The 22,421-nt window shown below is 37.6% G+C and overlaps 2 protein-coding genes and 1 long non-coding RNA gene across 3 annotated transcripts; 2 read left to right on the top strand and 1 right to left on the bottom strand.

The window, feature by feature from the left end:
- Positions 1-5,048: 5,048 nt before the first annotated feature.
- On the bottom strand, positions 5,049-8,186 carry ALG2 (ALG2 alpha-1,3/1,6-mannosyltransferase). Its single transcript, XM_026678322.2, is given in 3 exon segments — positions 5,049-6,177; positions 7,793-8,083; positions 8,085-8,186. Coding segments are annotated over 3 exon segments (1,293 nt in total). The 5' UTR covers positions 8,181-8,186; the 3' UTR covers positions 5,049-5,271.
- A 286-nt stretch (positions 8,187-8,472) lies between these two features.
- Positions 8,473-14,173, top strand: SEC61B (SEC61 translocon subunit beta). The gene is made up of 4 exons (XM_026678323.2): positions 8,473-8,535; positions 8,618-8,715; positions 10,095-10,196; positions 13,837-14,173. Exons 1-4 carry the CDS (start codon positions 8,533-8,535, stop codon positions 13,922-13,924), a joined length of 291 nt encoding a protein of 96 aa, XP_026534108.1. The 5' UTR covers positions 8,473-8,532; the 3' UTR covers positions 13,925-14,173.
- Positions 8,723-9,747, top strand: LOC148128940 (uncharacterized). Its single transcript, XR_015745697.1, has 2 exons — positions 8,723-9,092; positions 9,168-9,747. It is a non-coding gene; the product is annotated as an uncharacterized LOC148128940 (long non-coding RNA).
- Positions 14,174-22,421: the final 8,248 nt, after the last annotated feature.

Genomic DNA, 22,421 nt, shown 5'->3' with positions numbered 1-22,421 from the left:
CAGATTTTGAGAAAGACTGTATTATGGAATTAATATAAAGTTGAATAGAAAGAAACATTCCAGCTTGATTCCATTAGTGTGGAATTCTTGTGGGATATCTTAGATGGCAGCATATTTAAACGGCAATGTGCTTTGACAGCTCAATATGGACCTGATGCTTTATCTGCTCCAAAGACTTGATATGCTAATATTGAAGAATTTTAAATTTTAAATCTAATTTCTTTTGTAAAAAACAAACGCAAATGAACAATTCAAAATACCTGTAACAAATATATAAGAGCTTGCAAACAAGATTTGGAAATTCTGATCCTTCTAAAAGTGATGGACTAAAGTCCTGAAGGATGTGAGATGATTTACAGTTCAAATTAATCTTGGCTAAATGTTTTTTATATTTATTGGATTCTTTGAAAGAGCCGGTGTAAGCCTCCAAGAATAATTGGACTTCATGGTGGGGAAGAGTGCTGGAGGTTTAAGTTGGTGAAATGTAAGAGTTGGGTTGTTTTATTGACTATGCTTACTTGCTTACTGCGCAGATGTAGCCTCTTATCTGTCTACACCAAGGTCAACTGTCTTGGCATACCAGATGTGTGAAACGCCACTTGAAGATGCCCATGACATTATACACATCTCAGATTGGAGGGCCAGTTTGAACTATTGGGGGTGGGCACATGGGATAACTTTCTATATGTGATTTTTGCGCTTATTGCCTCAGATCTTGTATTCTTCTGATGCTGCCACTTCAATTTTCAGCAAAAGTCCTTTTCTCTATAACAATGGAGTCTAAGGTTTTCTTTCTTGGATTTTGAATGGAGCTTCACCTGACAGCAGGTGTTCAGGTCATCATCGACAAACATAGAAATATCAATCTAAAGTTACTTTACTGGCTATGGTCACTCTATATAAGATAACACAGAGTAATACATGTACTAATGTGACTGACCTTTCAATTTAGCCAGAAGGTTCAGATTGCCCAAAATGCCATAAATGTGTCCCTAAAAGTTAATTCTCAAGGTAATTTAAAGTACTGATTTTGACATATTAAGTACTGGTAGCCCCTGAATTGAGCCCAAAATTTATGATGCTAAGTGAGTTTGCCCCATGTTATGGCTTTTCTGGCCACAGTTGTTAAGTGAATCATTGCATTAGTTAAGGCAATCTGAGGTTCAATAGCCCATCAATTCAGGAACACCTGCCCCTTTAAACATTGTCCAGGCCAGGGGTCGCCAACCTTTTGGACCTCAGGGACCACCAAACTCACAATTTTAAATCCCACAGAGACCCTGGGAAAATCCCAAAAAAAGACTGCAGGAAAATTCCCCACCCCGTTTTCCTACCAACTGATCATTCTTTATTTGGGATCGCAGGATACTGTCTCCAGCTCCGTTCTCAGGGAGGGGGGTTGGAAGAGAGAAAGAGAGAGAGGGAGGGAAAGGGAGAGAGACTTTTGGCTTCATGCAGAAATCTTTCTTTCTCTTTCCCAAACTCTGCCAGAAATGAGTTTTTGTGAAACTGGTCGTGCCAGCGCAGCCTCTTGGGGCAGGATGCCTTGCAGGGTCCCAAAGACTCATTTCTGGTGGAGTTTGGGGGAGAGAAAGAAAGACTTTTGTTGCTTTCCTTGTGTGTAGCCAAAAGCAGAAGAAGAAAGAAGTAGAAAAAAGCAGCCCGGTGGCCAGGTGAGCGGCATGGGGCAAGTAGGGCAAGTTTCCCCCTTCCGCCCTTTCCCCCCTCCCCTCACTACCTAGTGTGGTTTGCAATGCAAGCGACGCAAGCCTTGTATTCCCATGGGTCATGTGGGCCTTGTGTTCCTGTGCAGCCTGGATTAATTGCTTTTTGGGGGGTGCTTTGGGGGTGACATTTCTCTGCAGACCACCAAAACCTTCTCACAGACCACCAGTGGTCCATGGCCACTGGTTGATGACCACTGGTCAAAGCTAGGCAAATACAGGTAGCCCTCCACTTACAACCAAAATTGAGCCCAAAATTTCTATTGCTAAGTGAGACATTTATTGAGTTTTGCTGTTTGTTTCGCACGACCTTTCTTGCTGCAGTTGTTAAAGTAGTAACACGGACGTTAAGTGAATCGATTCCCCAATGACTTTGCTGATCAGAAGATTGCAAAAGCTGATCACATGACCCTGGGACACTGCAAACATCATAAATATGAACCACTTGCCAAACATCTGAATTTTGATCATGTGACCATCGGGATGCGGCAATGGTCGGGTGAAAGTTTTCAACACTGTTGTAACTCTGAACAGACAGTTTAAGTCAAGGCTACCTGTATTATGTTTAGAACCCTTTTACTGTGGCATGTGAGTGCAATCTTTTGATACATTAACTTGAGGCTTTAAAATGATTTGATTTGAATATAGCCCATGGGAAAAAATTAAAAGGATAAAATATTGCTTCTTTTTATCTAGATCCTAAAGCAGTGTTTCCAGCTCAAATTTTTGCAATTCCAGCTCTGTTATATGCAGATTATGTAATAATTTTGTCTGTTCCCTGGTGGGAATGAGCCAGGGCATAGAGCCCTTCACTCTAGCTATTTTATGCTGGCACTGATAGTTACTAGCCAACAAGATTGGAAGTGGGATGTCTGCTGTAGTTCAGGGCTATGCTAATCCTGGCAGAACTTTTAAAGCAATTCTTTTTAGCAGTATCTTAAGAGGGCAACTATAAAACAAGATACATGCTTGGCACAGGTTGACATCAGCAATCCAGCAAATAGCCAAAAGGGAAAAGACAAGAAACAATTATGAGGTGGAATCCAGAGTTCTTAGCGCAACCCAACGAAGTAAACCTGAACCAAGTCTTGAAAAATTGTTTTAGCTTCTGCTCGCAGGGAAGATGGCCAATAAATCAGCCAGGCTGAGCCTCTGCTGTGGCAGTCTACTCTTCAGCGGGCTTATTTCTTGCCACGTCTCCTCTTGGCAAATCTCACACATTTTTCTCTTTGTTATTGAAACTTGCTTACAGACCTCTGCTTAATACTGGGTAGTTGGATTTCAGAGCTGGAGTGGGTGCATGAAAGGCATTGTGGGGGATTGCTGGAACTATCTCAGCCGGAGTGGAGTCACTAGTTACACTTGCTTCTGGAATCATTTACACTTTTATCCCTAAGTAATCATGATTCTTCCTCCATTTTAATCAGAATATGCTTCCAGCAGTGCTGTAACTCTGGTATTCTTCTGTTCTGCAGAACAACTTGTGATTATTACTACACTTTTATTTTTACATGACATTATCATAGGATGCATAAATGGCACATTAATGATATCCTAATAAAGCAGGTGCATACAGAACCGCTTGGGTTGTAGTTCCAGGCCTCTTTATCTTGGTGTGCACATTTTCCATACCTATTAAGGTACATATGTATTAAGAATAACACCCCCAGTTGTCTTGAGGTCAATATATAAAGACTAAATTTTAACTGGCTGACAGATACAATATTCCCCAATTCCTCCAAAAGTCTTAAATCTGCTGTCTATCTCAATCTGTTCTTCTTTAACTGTAGAAAAGTTATTTTTATGTTGTAAAGAAACAAGAAAACAGATGGACTTGCCTCAACCATTTATGCTGAAGGTATGAAGTAATATTAAAGGACCTTTCTTCCCTTTTCTACTTTTATTAACATTAGACTTTTGGCAATTCAAATATGTCAATAATACAGAATAGGAAGTTAAATTAGCTTCACAAGAGCATAAATGAAATCATATGCTGATGATATAGTATTAACATGATTAAATGGATGCAAAATTTCAATATGCAATTATAGAGATTGAACACTGGAAATTTCAAGGGAAAAAGTATAATTGCTAAAATGAGGCTTCCTTTACTGTGAAATTAATTTTGATGGTATTAACCAGATATTTTTTACAATTCAATAAAAAAAATCTATTGATCAAAAATGGGATATGAATTATATAATATTCTGGCTTCTTATCTTCAATATTTCAAATATTTCATTTAAATTTTGAATCAAGCGGGGAAAAAAGCCATATTATCTACAACAGGGGTCGCCAACCTTTTGGACCTCAGGGACCACCAAACTCATAATTTTAGATCCCAGGGACCACTAACCGGTTCTGTGGGCATGGCCTAATTTGTGGGTGTGACTTAGTGATCATGTGACTGGATGGGCATGGCTTGTATGTAAATATTATAAATATTTATATAAATATTGAATTTTTTTTATAAAAAAGAGCAACTTTTACTCAAAATCAGGCAAAGCAGGCAGACAGATTGAGTTGCTCACAGAATCACAGATTCATTCAGAGATCTATCTATCTGCCATTGGCTAGCTCAGTCTGTCACATAAAATTTGCTTGCAAGCAAACTCACAAAATTAACTCACAACACACCATGCATGTAAATATTGATTTATAAAAAAGAGCAACTTTTACCCAAAATCAGACAAGGCAGACAGAGTTGCTCACAGAATCATTCAGTGATCTATCTATCTGCCACCAGCTAGCTCAGTCTCTCAAATTTGCTTGCCGTGAGTCTGCACTGAATTTGCTTGCAAGCAAACCTTCAGTCCTAAGGGAGGTTCGGCTGTGCTGAGCCAAAGATCTAAAGACTAGCTAGAAAGCAAGAAATCCAACCATTTCCTGCTTCCTAGCTAATCTAAATCTCCCAGCACAGCAGAACAGATGATGGTCAGAAAAAGGAAAAATAGCAATTTAGCAGGCAAGTTTACTGGATAAGGAATGTGTGGGCGGGGAGGTTCCTGCGGGCCATGTGGATGGCGCAGCCTTGTGTTTCTGTGCAGCCTGGATTAATTGCTTTGTGGGGGTGCTCTGGGGGTGAGATTTCTCTGCGGCCCACCAAAATTTTCTCGTGGCCCACCAGTGGGCCGTGGCCCACTGGTTGGCGACCGCTGATCTACAATGTTGTATACACATGTATATATCATAAATAGCAACTGATTACTCAACATGACATCACTGAAATCCATGAATGTGATATGTCTGAAATCCACGAACAGTCTTTTTCATATCAGTTTCAAGAGTAATCTCTAAAAGTATGAATAATAACAGTAACAATAATTTTGTTAGGGCTAAAGGTTTAATTTTTCAAAACAGTTTCAAATGAATATCCAATATTTCAGGGCAATTTCAAATATTTTCATTATGTGCCAGGACCCAATTTTAAAGACAGAAATAATCAAGACAGTCATATATAAAGATTTCCAATCAGCAGTAATAGTATATGTCATTGAATGTATATAAAACTAAGCATTTCCAACCAATAGCTATGTATCATTTTCTGTCACAATGTTAACTTAAGGATATATTGATACAGTTTTTCAGTGAATGCTTCCGATGAAAACTTTTCCAAAACTCTGATTCTCCCAGCAACTCCCATTGTCCTCTTTAAATTAGAATCTTTTATAAATTTCTCCATGGCTTCTGAAAACTGGGTTGGAAGAGGACTGCACAGAAAACCTGTCTGATTATCTACAACTGATTCCACGGGTCCTCCTGAATTTACGGCAATAACTGGGCACTTCATGTACATAGCTTCTAAGGGAACTATACCAAAGTGTTCATTACTTGGTGTATACAGGACACATATGGAATTGTTAAGAAGAGCTATCTTTTGTTCATCAGAGAATGATCTCAGAAATGTGATATGCTCATCAATCTGAAGTTGGATAGCAAGTGCTTTTAATTCAGCAAAATATTCCACATTTTCATTAACCGCCTCATCATAACCACCAGCTAAAACCAGATGAACTTCACTCCAGCTTTGAGCATCAAGTCTACCACGAAGATCATGTAGTGCTTTCAAAGCCAAAACTAAATTTTTCTTTCTTTCATATCTATTGATGGAAAGGAACAAGAATTTCTTGTTCCCATTAGGAACTATATTAGCAATATTTGCAGAAATAGCAGTATCAAAAATATTGACATTCAAAGAGGGATAAAGGACCTCTGGATTCATGTGACACAAGGATTTAAAGGTGTGTTTGAAAATATTTGCTGTGAAATAACTATTGACAAGAATACAGTCAGCCATGCCAGTTGTATACTCTTCTAACCAATCTAGTGGAGCTCTGTAGATGCGTTTAAGCAATGATTTCCTCTTAGTTAAAAGTTGATCAGGAAAGTGACAGTAAAACAAAACCTTCTTATGAGTCCGAGCTAGACGTAATATTGGAATGCATGCAGACACCTAGGGGAAGAAGAAAAAAAAGTGGGAAAAAGTATATTATGATGAAAGTTAATGTGTTAAAAAACTGACTAAATTTTTGTATTAAATAAGGCATTCTTATATTAAATTTTCAAAGGATTTCCATCTTGATCATCCCCTACCTGGATATTTAATTCAAAACTGTTATCATTAATTCATTTTTCTCTAGAATGTTAGCTAATATTAGCAATTCAAAGAATTATTTTTTTTTGATAATTTCAGAGGTCAGAGAAAATCTGATTTTTATATTAGATATAAAACTCGGCTAGTCTCCTTGTTTATCGGAGACATTTCACATTTATCTAAATGACACCTCCCTCCAAGCATTTATTGTGTAATGCGGACATATCAATTTTGGAGAAAATTCTGCAAAAGATACAAGTGGCCAAATATTCTGGCTTGGTGAATGTGGCAATATTTGAGAACCACTCTTTCCCCTCAATCGAAAAAGTATGCTTTATGAAATGAAGGAAAGAAAGCATCTTCTTGGTTATTTTATACTCCATGATTGAGCAATTGTTTTTTTTAGGACCTACTAAAATACTTCAAAAATCAGAGATGCATTTGAATTACTTTTGAAGATAAGTGTCCCATCCTGGATGCCCAATTAGAACATCTTTCCAAAAAGAGAAAAAAACATATATAAACACACGAGAAAATACTCTAACTTTTAACAATTTTACCCCTGCCATGGTGACATATTTGATACAATACAGTAATGTATAGAATTATATTAATCATCACTTACCAGCAAATTAAAATCGTTACTGGCCGCTGACTATAGTACGATAATATTTCAATGACATTAAATAGCTTGAAAGGATCCTCTTAAAATGATTTCTAAATTGTAAGTAGTGCAATACTATTTTGCATTAGTAAGATTCCTATCTTAACTACTGGCACTATAAATAATTTTTAAAGGATTTTGAACACCATATCAAGGAATCAAATTGGAAAAAAGACCAAAGAATGGCAACTTGAATGATCGGGGAAAGGACAGAGTGAGAGAACTTTTGAAAAAAAAAAAAAAAGAGTATGCATAGATCCCTTTATAAAATATCTGAATAGATATAAGGCTATGGCAGGCTATAATAGGTACTTAAATATGTGAAGGTGCAAAACATGGAATAATGTTCTAAAATAATATTTATATTATATTGTAATAATGCAATGTTTTCTAGATTCTTCAGGAATGAACAGCAGTCTCACATTGCAGGCGGAAAAATATTCAAAACATTCACACAATTTCCTTAAATAGGCGACTTTCTCTTAAAGTGGAAAAGTTTTAAAACAGTAAACATAAAATTGTTTATAAGGTGAGGTGTGCCCAAGTTATACCTGACTGTCCTAGAACCTTAATTCTGGCCGAACAGCAGGGAATCGAAACGAAAAAATGAACACCTGTCCCTTGGTTTAATTAGTGACCTCAATTAAAGAGAATTATGGGGAGAAAAAGGCATAGAAGTCATTGTGTGCCTTATATCGTGATTTGGTCCGTATTCAAAGATTTTCTATAAAACCGATATTTTCAGAATGCAATGTTAGTTGGGGGGGGCGGGATAAGTTCAGGAACAGGCTATCCGAGCGCTCAACACACCTGGTCACAAACAAAGACATCAAACTCCTCTCCACTAAGCAGCAGCACATGCAGAGTCAGCCATATCATGCGTAGCACGGCGCAGAGCGCGTGGCACCTTCCGAAAATGTTCCTCGGCAGCCAGTCGCCCGCTATTCGTATGTCTAGCTGGCTGGTCTCGGAGAAGCACCGCGAGGAATCATAGCGCGGGGTCCAAATTTGCACGCGACAGCCTCGTGCGCGGAGAGCAAGAGCTGCGTCTATTATCAGCCTCTCTGCCCCACCGATGCCGAGATCCGGGTGCAGAAAAAAAAACGGAGGGTCCCTTTCGCTGCTCCTCGCCGTTTGTTTCACGCTCCGGAGCGGCCATGATGACGTCCGTTGCCAACGCTTCCGCAGTACAGGGCATGGCTGCGACAAACATATCCGGATCACTCAAATAGACACCTCAGCTTTAGTTTTGTGCCTCTGAAATAAGAGAGTCTAAAGCACTGCCTGCTCTTTTTCACATCCAGACAATATAGTTAGAAAGGAACCATCGGGAATAAAAATTAAAATTCAGCCCAACTGTTTTTGTTGAAAGAAAGAAGGGGTGATCTGGTCGGGTGATTTCCTTGGTTATGAGAGGAATTCTAGTCGGGCACTGAAGTAGTCTCCTGATTCCAGCGGGGACCTGTTGAGTGGCAAGAAAGCAGGTCCTCCTTTCAGACGGAGACGTGTCCTGAATTGAAGCGGTTCGTTCTCTGCGTGTCACCTTTGCTATGGTAAGCGAAAGGATCAGCAAAAAGATGGGTATGCCGTGTATACATAAAGGTCTGCATCTAATTGTCTTTCGTTAACTTTCAGCCGGGTCCCAATCCTAGCGCCACCAGCGTGGGTGCTTCCAGCCGCTCCCCTAGCAAAGCAGTAGCCCCACGTGCGACAGGATCCACAGTGCGACAGAGGTAAGACGAGAAAGGAGTTCGTCGTTCGTTAAATTAATAGCGGTGCTGCAACAGAAACTTGACTCACAACGGATCGGTGCTTACTTTTCATCGTTTTAAATTACAGTTGTGAACATATATATATATATATATAAAGTGTACATATTGTGTACATACACACACACACACACATATGTTTTTTTAAGTTTTCGCGGGTACTTACATGTATGTTCAGCTTTGTTCGGGTATTTTCCCACGTCATTGTAGTTGTGCTTTTAAAGTTGTAGCAACGTTTTGGCAGAATCTCATCTGCCATCATCAGGCTTCTGTATTGTGTTCGTCTTTGAGTCAGACAGACGAACACAATACAGAAGCCTGATGTGTGTGTATGTATGTATGTATGTATATGGGTGTGTGTGTATGTGTGTATGTGTATATATGTGTGTGTATGTGTATATATATATGAAGTACAGCGCCACTGTACAGTCATCGGAACTAAGCAATAAACATCCGAACAAACAATAGAAGGTAGCAAAGACTCTCACTTTTCAAAAACTCTGATGCCATTAATGATCGAGTGGATTTTAAGTGCCAGAAAAGATTATCATGGAATGTGGAGAAGCTGTTCATTGCTTCATTTATTATCTTGGGATATTTCCTTGTAGTTATATCTCTAACAATTTAAGTTGGAGAGATTTAGAAACCACAGTCTTTGTTTATAAACATCTTTAACACTTAACTTGCTGTTGTGCATCTCCTAGTTTTGGTGTATACCACTTTGGTATAATGGTTGAAGTATTGGCCTAGAAACCAGGAGACTATGAGTTGTAGTTCCATCTTAGGTAGAAAGACAGTTGGATGACTTTGGGCCAGTCTCTTTCTCTTAGCCCAGTGATGGGATTCAAATAATTTAACACCCAGTTCTCTGTCCTAATGATTTCTTCTAACAACCAGTTCACCATACTGCTCAGAGAGTTAACAACCGGTTCTCCTGAAGTGGTGTGAACTGGTTGAATCCCACCACTGCATCGGCCCCACTCAAGGAATATCAGGTATGTTCACTGCTTTGCATTACTTATTAAATTAATAAACGTGGAATAAAAGAAAAAATTAAGTAAATCATAGGTGACTGGAAGATAGAAATGGTAGATCTGAGATTCTCTTAAAGTTGCTGAAGTATAATTCCCATTACTTACTAGTAGGATCAGAGAGGAACTATGCTGTGAATTGTAGTTCAATAAGGCACAGTTTTCCCATCTAGGTTTGAAACAACACAGTATGCTTTGTAAAATGTATTTATTGTGTGTTTTTTTTCCAGTCAGAATTGAATGATACAAAAGCAAAGCATGGATATAAGAGTTGCATGCTTGATATATTTTAATTTTTGGTGTTGTTTGTAGGAAAAATGCAAGTTGTGGAACAAGGAATGCAGGTCGGTCAACTTCTGCTGGTACTGGAGGAATGTGGAGATTTTACACAGAAGATTCCCCTGGACTCAAAGTGTAAGTAAAAATATAAAGGCAATTTATAAAGAGTTGAAAAAGCTTCTTAGGTGAGACGCAAACGGTCTTCAAAGAAAAAACAAAAAAGTCCAGTGGCCTCTTGAAAAAGCACCTTTGGACAACCATGACCTGGATGATTACGAATGTCCATAGACATAAAAGCAATAATGAAATTTATTAGTGTTTCTTTCTTGTAAAATCTGCTTCTTTTTTAAGAGATTTGTAACCAAAATTTGTAACCAGAATTTTTTTATAGTGTGATTTTATGGGATTTTATTTTTCTTACAATCATCAAATTTCCTGTTAGCTCATAAGGTATTAGAGTAGTGGTTGTTGTGCTTGCCCCCAGATTGGACTGCCATTTGTCAGAAATGGTGTAGGGTCTCCCGCTTGGGCAGGGTGTTGGACTAGATGACCTACAAGGTCCCTTCCAACTCTGATTATCTGTTAAATCTGTTAAACCTAAATTGTGCACATTATTCAGCTTTTGCCTTTGTAGTAGAAACATTTGCAATTAATGTAGTGAATAATATATGGGGAAGTATTGGCAATGGAGATTAACATGCAATATTTCCTGACCTTTTAGTATTACAATTCATGATATTATTGATATTCATGATATTATTCTGGCTCATTTTTTCAGGATAAGATGTGAAGATATAGTATTATGATAGTTCCACAACTTTCTGAGGTTTACCTTTGCATACAATTATGCAAATCTTGACTCCTTGTCTTTAAGATCAGATAAACTACTTGAGAAATGTTTTTCATGCAATGCATAATTACTATGAAGTACTATTAAATATTACCTACACATGAGGTAAATTCTAGGTCAGACAGGCAGTTTGGTGTGATATTTAAAAACACCAGGTTAGATACTGTGTATTCTAATTCTGCCTTAGGCAGAAAGCCAATTGAATGATTTGTGACCAGTCTCTCTCAGCCTTAGGAAGAAAGTAGTGGCAACCCTCCTTCCCAAAATGTTGCCAAAAAAACTGCATGGACTTTTCAGGAAATGTGTATTAATGCAGGCATTTTATATACATTCAATGTATAATATTATATTTGTCTATACTGATAAAGACAGTTGTGGATATTAAAACATTCATATATAGGGATATACAGTGTTTGGATTCAAAGACAATTTGCTGCTTCGGATCCAACTACTTCACATCACTACTCATATACAAGTATGTGGTAATTTTGTAATATTTGCAGGAAACTTAGGTTCTGGATAAAGTATTTTTTTCTTTTCTTTTTCATGAACTGCTAGAAAATTTGTATTTCTTATTTCAACAATTTTCTCCATTATTAAATAAGGGAGTAGATAATCTAGAATGCATTAACTGTAACTCTTTAATAATACATACATACTTACAACAATTTGGCTTGCTGCAGTTAATGGTATTTACCTAAGAGTAGTACTAAGTACTATTTATATTAAATAGTAAGGCTTCTCTGTAAACATGCATTGTGTTTCTTTATTTTTTTATAGAGGAAAAAAAGACCTGTCTTTTCAATGGCTTCAGACTTCCACAAATTTAATTCCCCTAGATGGCATGTAGCTACCTTTCCCACTAACTAATCTCAATAATTAGTCAAGTATTCCAACAAATGTTTATAGTTAGGATAGGTCAGGGATTTATTTTATTTAGATATAAAATTTATCTGACTACTTCAGCAGTCTCTACTACTTACAGAATGTATGTATTTAAAAGGAGGTACAGAATAAAAATACAATGATCAAAATAGTAATAAGAAGTAGCATGCTAAAACATAAATCAGGTAATATTCAGAGCAGAAGTTTGGTAAACATTCTCATATTTTATGCTTGATAAATATTTTCTCACATTTTATTTGGTGACTGCTTACTAATTTTGATGCTTTCATTAATTCTCACTTTACTCTTAAAATCATCTCTCTTTTGCCACCTCACATGAAACTTGAGATTTCTTAAGCTCTTGAATCTAGAACTTGAAATTTGTTCATGAGGTCTTCTGATAGCAAGATATCTTCATGCAGTGAATATAATCTTTAAGGGGTCCAACCAGTATTTTACACAGTATTTCTTAAATAAAAAGTACATTTATGCCTGTGTAAATAGATATATTTATCCTTAATGATAAATGGAAAATAGACTAAATTGCTTTAAGCCACATTGTAATAAAGTTCCCAAACTTACCCTTGCAAGTACGAATTACAGGTAATCCTTGACTTATAATTCATTTAGTGACCATTTGAAGTTACAATGGCATTGAAAAATGTGATTTACGACTATTGTGGCGTCCCCATAGTCATGTGACCAACATTCAGATGCTTGGCATCTGACTCATATTTATGACCATTGCAGTATCCTGGAGTCATGTGATTACTTTTGTGACCTTTTGATAAGCAAAGTCAATGGGGAACCCAGCTTCACTTAACAGTCATAATACTAACTTAACAACTGCAATGATTCACTTAACAACTGTGGCAAGAAAGGTCATAAAATGGGGTAAAGTGCATTTTATAAATATCTCACTTAAGAACAGAAATTTTGGGGTCAATTGTGGTTGTAAGTTGAGGAACACCAGTACACATTTCTAGGGTTGTACTTAAGAATAGTCAAACAAGCCATCAAGGACTGGATTTTTTCCAAACCATTGTGGATTAGCTAAGGTTTGGTAGAAAGAAATCCTGAATGTTTTGATTGTTCCTGGTTTTGGCTGAAACAAAACTATAAACTATAATAGAATTATAGTAACAGTCGCAAATCTTTTGACTTGATATGTCAATTCAAAAAATTCCTAATTTGGCTCTGCTGACATATCAGTCCCCCAAAGCTTCGGAAAATCATTTGAGAAAGGGATATGCTTTCAAGAATAATCTATGAATGACTGCTGGTGTACTACTCAAAATGTCATGATGACATATGCCTTTGACATATGTGTCATAGGTGTGCCATGACTTAACTATGGTCTGATTTTTCAGAAGGGCAAGGTTGATAATGCCATAATCCTTGACCGCCTTACTCTATAAGTTGTATGTCTATTCCTTACTGCAATGGATTTGAGCCAACAGTGAGGAATAAACAAGCCCACCAGTGCACCCTTAACTTTCCCAGCACTTTTATCTCCCAGCTGTTGTTGCTACCAGTGTCCACACAACAAATCCTGTTGAATCCTTCATGGTATACATGAATTCCACAAAGACTTTTCAAGGGGCTAACTGCCTCCTTTTGATCATTCAGTTTTTCTCACATGATAATAGACCCAAGCTTTGCCAAGTAAGCATTCAGTGTTAGCTTTTTCCCATTCTTCTTTCCATATCCAAAACAAAACAGCTTCCTTTTATTCATGTTTTGTTTTGGGTACACTACTTGAAACTAGATGCTCCATGGATAGAATTGTTCATACATAGAAATGTATGAACATTCCTAATTCCTAAACCTAATTATTTTGTAATTTACAATATTTTATATTGTCCCAAAGGTACTTTTTCAAGAGGCAACTGGATTTTTTTATTTTAAAAAAATACATTTTGCTTCTTATCACAGAAGCTTCTTCAGTCACAATTGATATATTTAATTATACATATATAAAATTAAAACTTGATTTGCCTGTTTCTATAATTACAACTCTTTTGTTTCTTTTATTTTCAGAGGCCCTGTTCCAGTTCTTGTTATGAGTCTTCTTTTCATTGCATCTGTTTTTATGTTGCACATCTGGGGGAAATACACTCGTTCATAATGTTGTATCAACCAAATTTTAAAATCACATTTTGGACCAAATGAACAAAGCTATAAGATTTTATCTAAAGAAAAATGAATTGGGTATTCTAGATGGAACTGTTGCAGGACAGTTATTTCTTTGCTTTTAAACTCTTTGATAAATAGGAGTTTTGATTCTTTTCTGTTGAAGATGCTGTTTGTATCTAAAAAATTACACAATTAAATTGTATTAAATAGCATTAAAATAAAATACGACCAAACAAAACTATTCATTTCTTTGTTATGAATGTCATATTTTGATGGTAAGAACAATTTCATTACAGGAAATTTTATTCAATTCTCAAGGGAACAGAATTAGCTGTCTGTAGACTAGACAGTTAATCTAGAAAGGTATGTTGTCTCCCTGGAGCAAAAATCAAAAGATGTGGCTGAGAACCTAACCAAAATAATAAAAAACACAGATTACTACCCTTTACTACTACTATACAGAAGGACAAATGACACGAAAATGAACCTAAAAATATTGAGTGATTATGAGCAGCTAGGCAAGAAAGTTAAGGAGTTAGATGCCAAGTAGTTTTTTATTTGTACTTCCAAGAAAGGTTATTATCCAGTAAGAACAAAGGATTCTAGAAATGAACCACTGGCTAAAGAGTTGGTGTCAACAAGAGAACTTTGGATTCCTAAATGTGTTCTGCATTACCTCCGTGATGGGCTTTTGGCAAGGGATGACCTCACAAAAACTGGGAAGGATGTTTTCAGAAAAGACTGGTTCAACTTATCAGAAGAGCTTTAAACTAAAATTGAGGGGGGAGGGTAATAAATTTTTAGGATGTCCAGGACCTAAGTCCAAGAAAAACCCCCTAGAAAGCAAATCAAATAATGAGATAAGGAGTGATGGAAAAGAAGACAAACTCAGACACCAAATAGGAGACATAGGAAGCATACCTAGTGTAAGACATAGAAATCTCAAATGCTATATACAAATGCTCAAAAGTCTGGGGAACAAACAGGGTGAACTTGAATACCCAAGGTTAGATATGATATAGTTTCAATTACTGAAACTTGGTTGGATGAAACTCATGACTGAAACATACTGATAGAAGGATACAAACTGTTAAAAAAAAAAACAGATCTCATAAAAGAAGAGGTGGAATTGTAAAAGACCACTATATTGCTACAGAAATGCACAAAACCAAACATGAAAACCTCAGAATGCATATGGGTCAATATAAAAGAAAAAAAAGAATGACGTTGCCATTGCCTCTACAGGCCACCCAATGAAGCAGAAAAAATAGATGTACTTTTTGTTAACCAATTAACAAATATATGTAGGAAATATACTACAATAGTAATTGGGGACTTCAATTACTTTGACATCAACTGGAAGACTAATTCTGCACCAAGTGAGAAATTGAATAGGTTTCCTGACCAACCTAACTGACAACTTTGTTGTCAAAAAGGTAGAGGAGGGAACTAGAGGGACAGCCATACTGGTCTTAATTCTCATGAACAGAGAAAAAGTGATAGAGGGAGTTGAAATTGCAGGAACCTTGGGTGAGAGTGACTGTCATACTGGAATTCAATATAATGCAAAAAAAAAAAAAAAAGCAATAGAACATAATGATACCAGAGTCTCAGATTTTAAAAGAGCTGATTTTAACAAACTCGGAGCTTTGGAAAGATTTCTTGGATGAAAATCCTAAAGGAGAAAACAACTCAAGTAGTTTGGGAAACTGCAAAATATGATCATAAAAGCCCATACCATCACAATACCACTGAAAAAGAAAAACAAGAAGAAACCTTGGATTCTTCAGCATGGTTGCACAAAGATCTCTTTGATAAACTGAAAGACAAAAAAGACAGGTTCAAAAAAATGGAAAGAGGGACACATATATCAGCAGATAGCCCAAATCTGCAAAGATCAAGTCAGGAAAGCAAAGTCTCAGAACGAACAAAGACTTGCAACAAAAGTTAAAGATAATAAAAAAAGTTTCTTTCAAAATATAACAAGAAAAAAAATAAGGAAACAGTTGATCCACTAAAGAGAGAAAATGGCAAGGAAGTAACAGGCGGTAGAAAGAAAGCAGAACTGCTTAACTCATTCTTTGCATCCATCTTCATGCAAAAATAAACTATAGCTCAATCTATCAAAAAAGCTACTGTAAAAGACAGACTAGAAATAAAAATTAAAATATGCAAGAAAATGATAAAAGACCATCTAGCTCACAAATATAAATCACCAGAACCTGTCAGAATACATCCCAGACCCAGGAAACTGCAGACAAATTAGCCTAATATCAATATTTGGGAAGATCTGGAAAATATAATAATTTTAAAACCACAGATCATCTAGAAGAGAAAACATGTAGAAACAAAGTTGTAACTAGTAGCCAGCATTGATTTGTTAAAAACAGATCATGCCAAATCAATTTTATTTCATTTTTTGGTAAAGTGACTAAATTGGTAGACCAGCGAAATGCTGTGGACATACTACACTTAGATTTCAGTAAGGCATTTGACAATAGTAGACCACAACCTACTTCTTGGTAAGCTAGAAAACTGGAATACATAGCATCATAGCCACACTGTGTCTGCATATATCAAACATGCATTGAGGACATCTGTGTCCTTAAAAACATTGTGAGGGCTAATAAAAAACCATGGTTGACATACAAAGTTCACAAGATGTTGAAAGCACCGAATGCGTCTTTTAAATCTCGTGATATGCTGGAACTTAGAACAGCTAGAGAAGATTTGAGAAGCATCATAAAAAGAGCAAAGCAAGTCCATTATCAGAAAGTTGATAATTTTTTTCAGGACCCGATGAACTCCAGCTGTATGTGGCAGGGAATCCATGCCATTACAGATTATGAGGTGGCTCCATTGAGATGCAAGGGTGACAAACACATTTTTGGAAGATTCGATGAAGATTTCCCTGCAAGAAAAGCTGTGCCCCTTCCTGTTGAGCAAGTGCTTAGCTTTGATATTACCTCAGTTTCTAGAGGACACTGCAGAAAATTAACGTTCGGAAAGCAGCAGGCCCAGATGATATTTCTGGGCATATTCTTAAGGAATGTGCAGATGAGTTGGCTTGTATTCTTACAGATGTTTTCAATCTTTCATTGCAGCAGCCAGTGGTCCCATTGTGTTTTAAGACAACCATTATTTTGCCAGTATCAAACAAGTCTACAATTACAGGTCTCAATGATTACCATCCAGTTACATTTATATCCATTTTTATGAAATGTTTTGAGAGGCTGATAAAGGACATTATTGTATCTAGCCTCCCTCCAGCATTTGACTGGCTTCAGTTTGGTTACTGTCCAAATCGCTCCACAGAGGATGCTATTTTTTCTATTCTCCATCTGAGCTTGGGGCACTTAGAGGAAAGAAACACTCATGTATGTATGCTGTTTATTGACTTCAGTTTGGCATTTAATACAATCGTTCCTCAGCATTTAATAGACAAACAGAGCCTCTTAGACTTTAATACTCCGTGGTGCAACTGGATTCTTGATTTTCTTATTGACAGACCCCAGTATATGCGAGTTGGGACTAATATTTCTAACATCATTTTCTCGAGCACAAGTTCTTCTCAGGGCTACATCCTAAGTCCACTGTTGTTCAATCTGTTTATCCCTGACTGTTGCTATTTGCCACCAACCACATTGTGAAGTATTCTGGTTATACAACAGTAAGTAAGCCTTATTCAAAATGATAATGAGAGTGCTTATCTCAAGGAGGTAGAGGGTTTGGTGAATTGGTGTAATAAAAACAAGTCTCATTTTAAATGTTGAAAACCTAAATAAATCATCGTCAATTTCAGAAAAGGCAGGCACAGCCACACTCCTCTGTGTATAAATGATTCACCTGTGGAGATGGTTAGCAGCTAACAAGTGGGCTGGCTTGGTTGCTCAACAGTAAAACACTGATGAAGTGGGCACAGCAGCGCCTGCGTTTTCTGCATTGCATGAGAAAAGCTCATCTTCCTTCCCCTGTCCTTACCACTTTCTATAGAGGGACTACCTAGAGTACCTTGTCATATTGCATTATAGTCTAGTTTTAAAGCATTACAGTCTGGTTTCAGATAAATTGGTGAGGATGGCAGAAAAGATTATTGACAGTTCACTCCCCTCTATCCAGGACATAGCATATAAGCGTTGCTTGAGCAGGGTCCTCTTCACAACCTGTTTCCCTTGTTACCTTCTGGGAGGAGGCTTTGTGGTATATAAAGCAGAATATCTAGATCAGTGGTGGCTAACCTTTTTCGGCTCCCGTGCTGATAATTGCGTGCTCACATGCCAGCACCCAGAAGGGAATGCATGCTGCCCCCCCATGCCCCTGGATGCGCATGCGCATGTGATTCCCTCTTGCACCGCGCATCTGCGCATGCGCACACAATCCCCTCATGCAGAGCATGCCCCTGCGCGTACACGCACATCTCCTGTGCACCTCCCTCCAGCCCTGCGCATGCGCGTCAGATACCCAAGAATCAGCTGTCAGGTGATGGCAAATGTGCACACGTGCAGTGGGCTCTTCTGGGCGACCTCTCGTGGTGGGGCAAATGGCTCTGCGTGGCATAGGTTCGCCGACACGGATCTTGATTCAGCCACAGTTTTGTTCCATACAGTATCAACCTTATAAACTCTCAAGTTTCCTTTTTCCGTGATGCATTGAAGATGGGCAGTAATTAATATTTATATGTATTTATATATAAGTGTAGGTGTGTGTGTGTGTGTGTGTGTGTGTGTGTGTGTATATATATATATATATATATATATATATATATATATATATATATATATATATATATGTGTTTTCTTAAGTTTTCGCGGGTACTTACATGTAGATGAACACTATACAGAAGCCTGATGATGGCAGATGAGATTCTGCCGAAACGTTGCTACAACTTTAAAAGCACAACTACAATGACGTGGGAAAATACCCGAACAAAGCTGAATGCCATATATGTGTGTGTGTGTGTGTGTGTGTGTGTGTAACATATCTATATGTGTGTTCTGTATGTGTATACATTTGAGAGCAGGCAACAGAGTTTCTTAATATGTGCCAGAGTGCCCACAGAAACAATGGCAATAAAGGTTATCTTTAGCTTATCAATCTTATCATCTCTTATCTTTTATATCTTTCCTTATATCTTACCTCATCTCATCTCTCATCTCATCTCTCAGTCCATCTCATCTCATCCCTCCCATTCCATCTTATTTTATCGTATCACTGTCAGATGGATTTGTAGCTGGCTGACAAAGCATACTGAATGAGTAGTCCTTATTGGTACTACGGTATGTCTACGTCAAGGGAAGTTAGCAGTGGGATATCACAAGGTTCTGTCTTAGGCCCAGTACTCCTCAATAATTTCATAAATGATTTAGATGAGGGAATAGAAGGGGAACTCATCAAATGTTCAGATGACACTAAACTGGCAGGAATAGCCAACATTCCAGAAAACAAGCTCAGGATCCAAAAAGAGCTTGACAGACTTGAACAATGGGTCCTATCCAAAAAAAATGAATTTTAATGTGAAGAAAAGCAAAGTTTTACATTTAGGCAGAAAAAAAAAACAAAGATATAAATATAGATTAGGTGAAACCTGATTCAAAAACAGTAACTGTGAAAGGGACCTTGGAATCCTAGTGGATGACGTATATTATATTGAATATGAGCCAGCACTGTGCAGCAGCAGCCAAAAAAGCTAATACAATCTTCCTGAGTTTTTCACATATTCCTTCAATATATGGAATGACAACATTGCTTTATTTATTGTTCTTTTCTTTGTTATGGAACAGCTCCTGATGCATTTTTTTTTGCACCACTTCATAAATGCATGGCATAACTTAGGAGAACAAACAAGTTGAAAGACAATGGCAACTCTTGAAGACAGCAAAGTCCACAATATGAACAGAGGGGATACTGGTTTGAAAGAGGGGTCAAAGAGGGCATCTATGTTGAAATTGATCAACTATCTCTTAACAGAGGGGGATACAACAGTCCTTTCAGTAATTCCAAGAAGATTCCACATCCATTTGTACTGTTCTGATAACTCTGAGGACATAGATAAACCTCCAAGTGGCTTCAAAGAAAGTATTAACAACCAAATATAGAATACGATTTATAAGGAATATAAATTATTCCATTCTCCACCATTCAATCAGAACTAAAGGAGTTCTTGGATAAGAAGTAAAACATCTTTAAGGAAAAAAACAAAGAAAGTCCACTTTGGGACAACCATGATCTAGATGACTGAGAATTTCCACCAGGATCCAGTTTTTTGGTTCTAAGCATGACTGAGTCCATGTATCTAAATCATCATTATCATCAGAGTTGGAAGGGACCTTGGAGGTTTTCTTGTCCAACCCCTTACCCTATACCATTTCAGACAAATTGTAAAAATGCGGCAATGCTGGAGATTTGCTACAAATTGGAGGTTGCATCCATTCAACTTCAGCAACATGATGTCAGCTCTTTGCATTCATGATGGAGTCTACATAGGCTTTGCTAGATGTACAAACAGTCAGCAATTGTTTACCAAAGTATGGCTAAACAAATGATTGCTAAGAGAAATATGTGATGCCAATCAGAGCCATAATTGGCTGGATTATTATATTGTGTTTACCCTAAAGCTACCAAACATGGCATAATATTTAATACTAAACTGTCATCCTTTACTATTACTAGAATATTTCAAGTTTTGTATTTTCCACAGGTTTGATGCTCCATGTAGTCTTCTACTTTTACCACTAGATGGAGGCTTGTGGAGATGAAAAAAGGCCATGAAATGTATCTGATTATGGTATCTTAGTTTTTAGCTAAGTGTTATTAAGAATTTACCTTGAAATTCCTCCACTGAGTCTAAGTAGCCTCATATAGGGTTATGATTCTGACTATATTACATTTTAAAACTCTCTGTATGTTTGTATGTAAACATTTCTGCCCTTTTGAAGTAAAAACTTGACATTCACTGTAATTAAGGAGTACATATATTAATGTACAAATGTGAAAAAGACTAAATTCTTTTCCCCCTTACATGTTCAGTTTCTAACTTTAGGATATATTTTAAAATACTAACATATATTCTAATTCTCACTTACTGATTGTAAATGGGATTGGCAGCTCTGTTACTAAACAGCATGGTCAAAATCTATGACATCAGGGAGAGAATCATCCGTGGTTACTAAGAGGGATGTGACTTGTGACTTCCTGCTAGTTTCACCATTGACTTTGCTTTGCAGAAGCTGGCTGTGAAGTTCACAAAAGGCAATTTATGTGATTGTGAAATGCTGTGACTGTTATAAATGCTGTGACTGTTATAAACCAGTCACAAATGCTGTGACTGGTTGCCAAATGCCTGAATTACTACCATGGAATGTGGGGGTGTTGTACTAACCACAGCTTCAAGGAATACTTGTAACTCTCCTTTATCAGTGCTGTTGTAATGTTCAGTTCAGTTATGGCCCAATCCAGAAGTTATGCTTGTTTGCCTTTATGACCAATGATGAAGACACTGCAGCATCCCCTCAGCCTATCTTCTCCCATGCTGTCTACAGGGGCCCTGCACATTGCCCCAGACCTTAGTCCCTGTACTGGGTTCTCTCAGGTTTTAGCTCTGATTCCCACCCATCAGCTCCACACTCTCTTCCTCACTTATCTTTTGAAGTGCTCTGGACTCTTCTGCAGCACCAAAATGAATTGTTTCATGTGTAACTGCATGGCACAATTCTAGAAGAGCACCATGTGGGACGAAGGGTTGTGAGGACTCATTGTATGGGGGAAAGGCCTACAGAAGTCTATAGAGAGAAGAAAAGGCCTGTGGGGCCTGGTAGTGGGGGACAGGGGCAGCTCTTGGGACCCCAAAGAGCAGGAATGTAGTGGGGTGTAGGAAGTGGGGTGTAGGAAGATAGCACCAAGGGTGGGATTCTACCAGTTCGCACCTATTCGCTAGAACCGGTTGTTAACATTCTAAACAGTTCGGAGAACCGGTTGTTAGAAGAAATTACTGGCCAAATCCTGTAAGGAAGGCGTCGCTTACATTCTGGTGTCGCTTACAGAAATTGCCTAACCCTTATTACATTCTTGGCAGGACTAGACTTTCTGTCTCAGGAACTTCTCTGGAGTTATTTTTCCTGCCTTTGCTGGTACTTTGCTTGTGTGGAGTGACCATTCAAAGTTACAATGGCACTGAAAAAAGTGACTTATGACCATTTTTCACACTTACAACTGTTGCAGCATCTCCACAGTCATGAGAGGCCAGGCGAGGAGATGGGTGCCTCGATGTGAGTGATATTGAGTTGGTCATGCCCAGCCAATAACATGACCACCAAGCCATGCCCACCAACTAAGCCACGCCCACAGAACCAATTGTTAAAAAATTTGAATCCCACCCCGGTTAGTACCCACCTGTCTCCTAGAAAAATGAAATATCCTAGGAAATATTAAAAAGGCAGAATATTTCCCCTAAAAAGAGTAGAAACTCAGAAGCAGAAACTCACCTCAGAAGC

This window comes from Notechis scutatus, chromosome Z (genome assembly GCF_049901735.1).
Source record: "Notechis scutatus isolate UNSWTSFEM ecotype Mainland chromosome Z, rNotScu1.2, whole genome shotgun sequence".
NCBI lineage: Eukaryota > Metazoa > Chordata > Lepidosauria > Squamata > Elapidae > Notechis > Notechis scutatus.
This window is presented reverse-complemented; position numbering and strand designations above follow the sequence as displayed.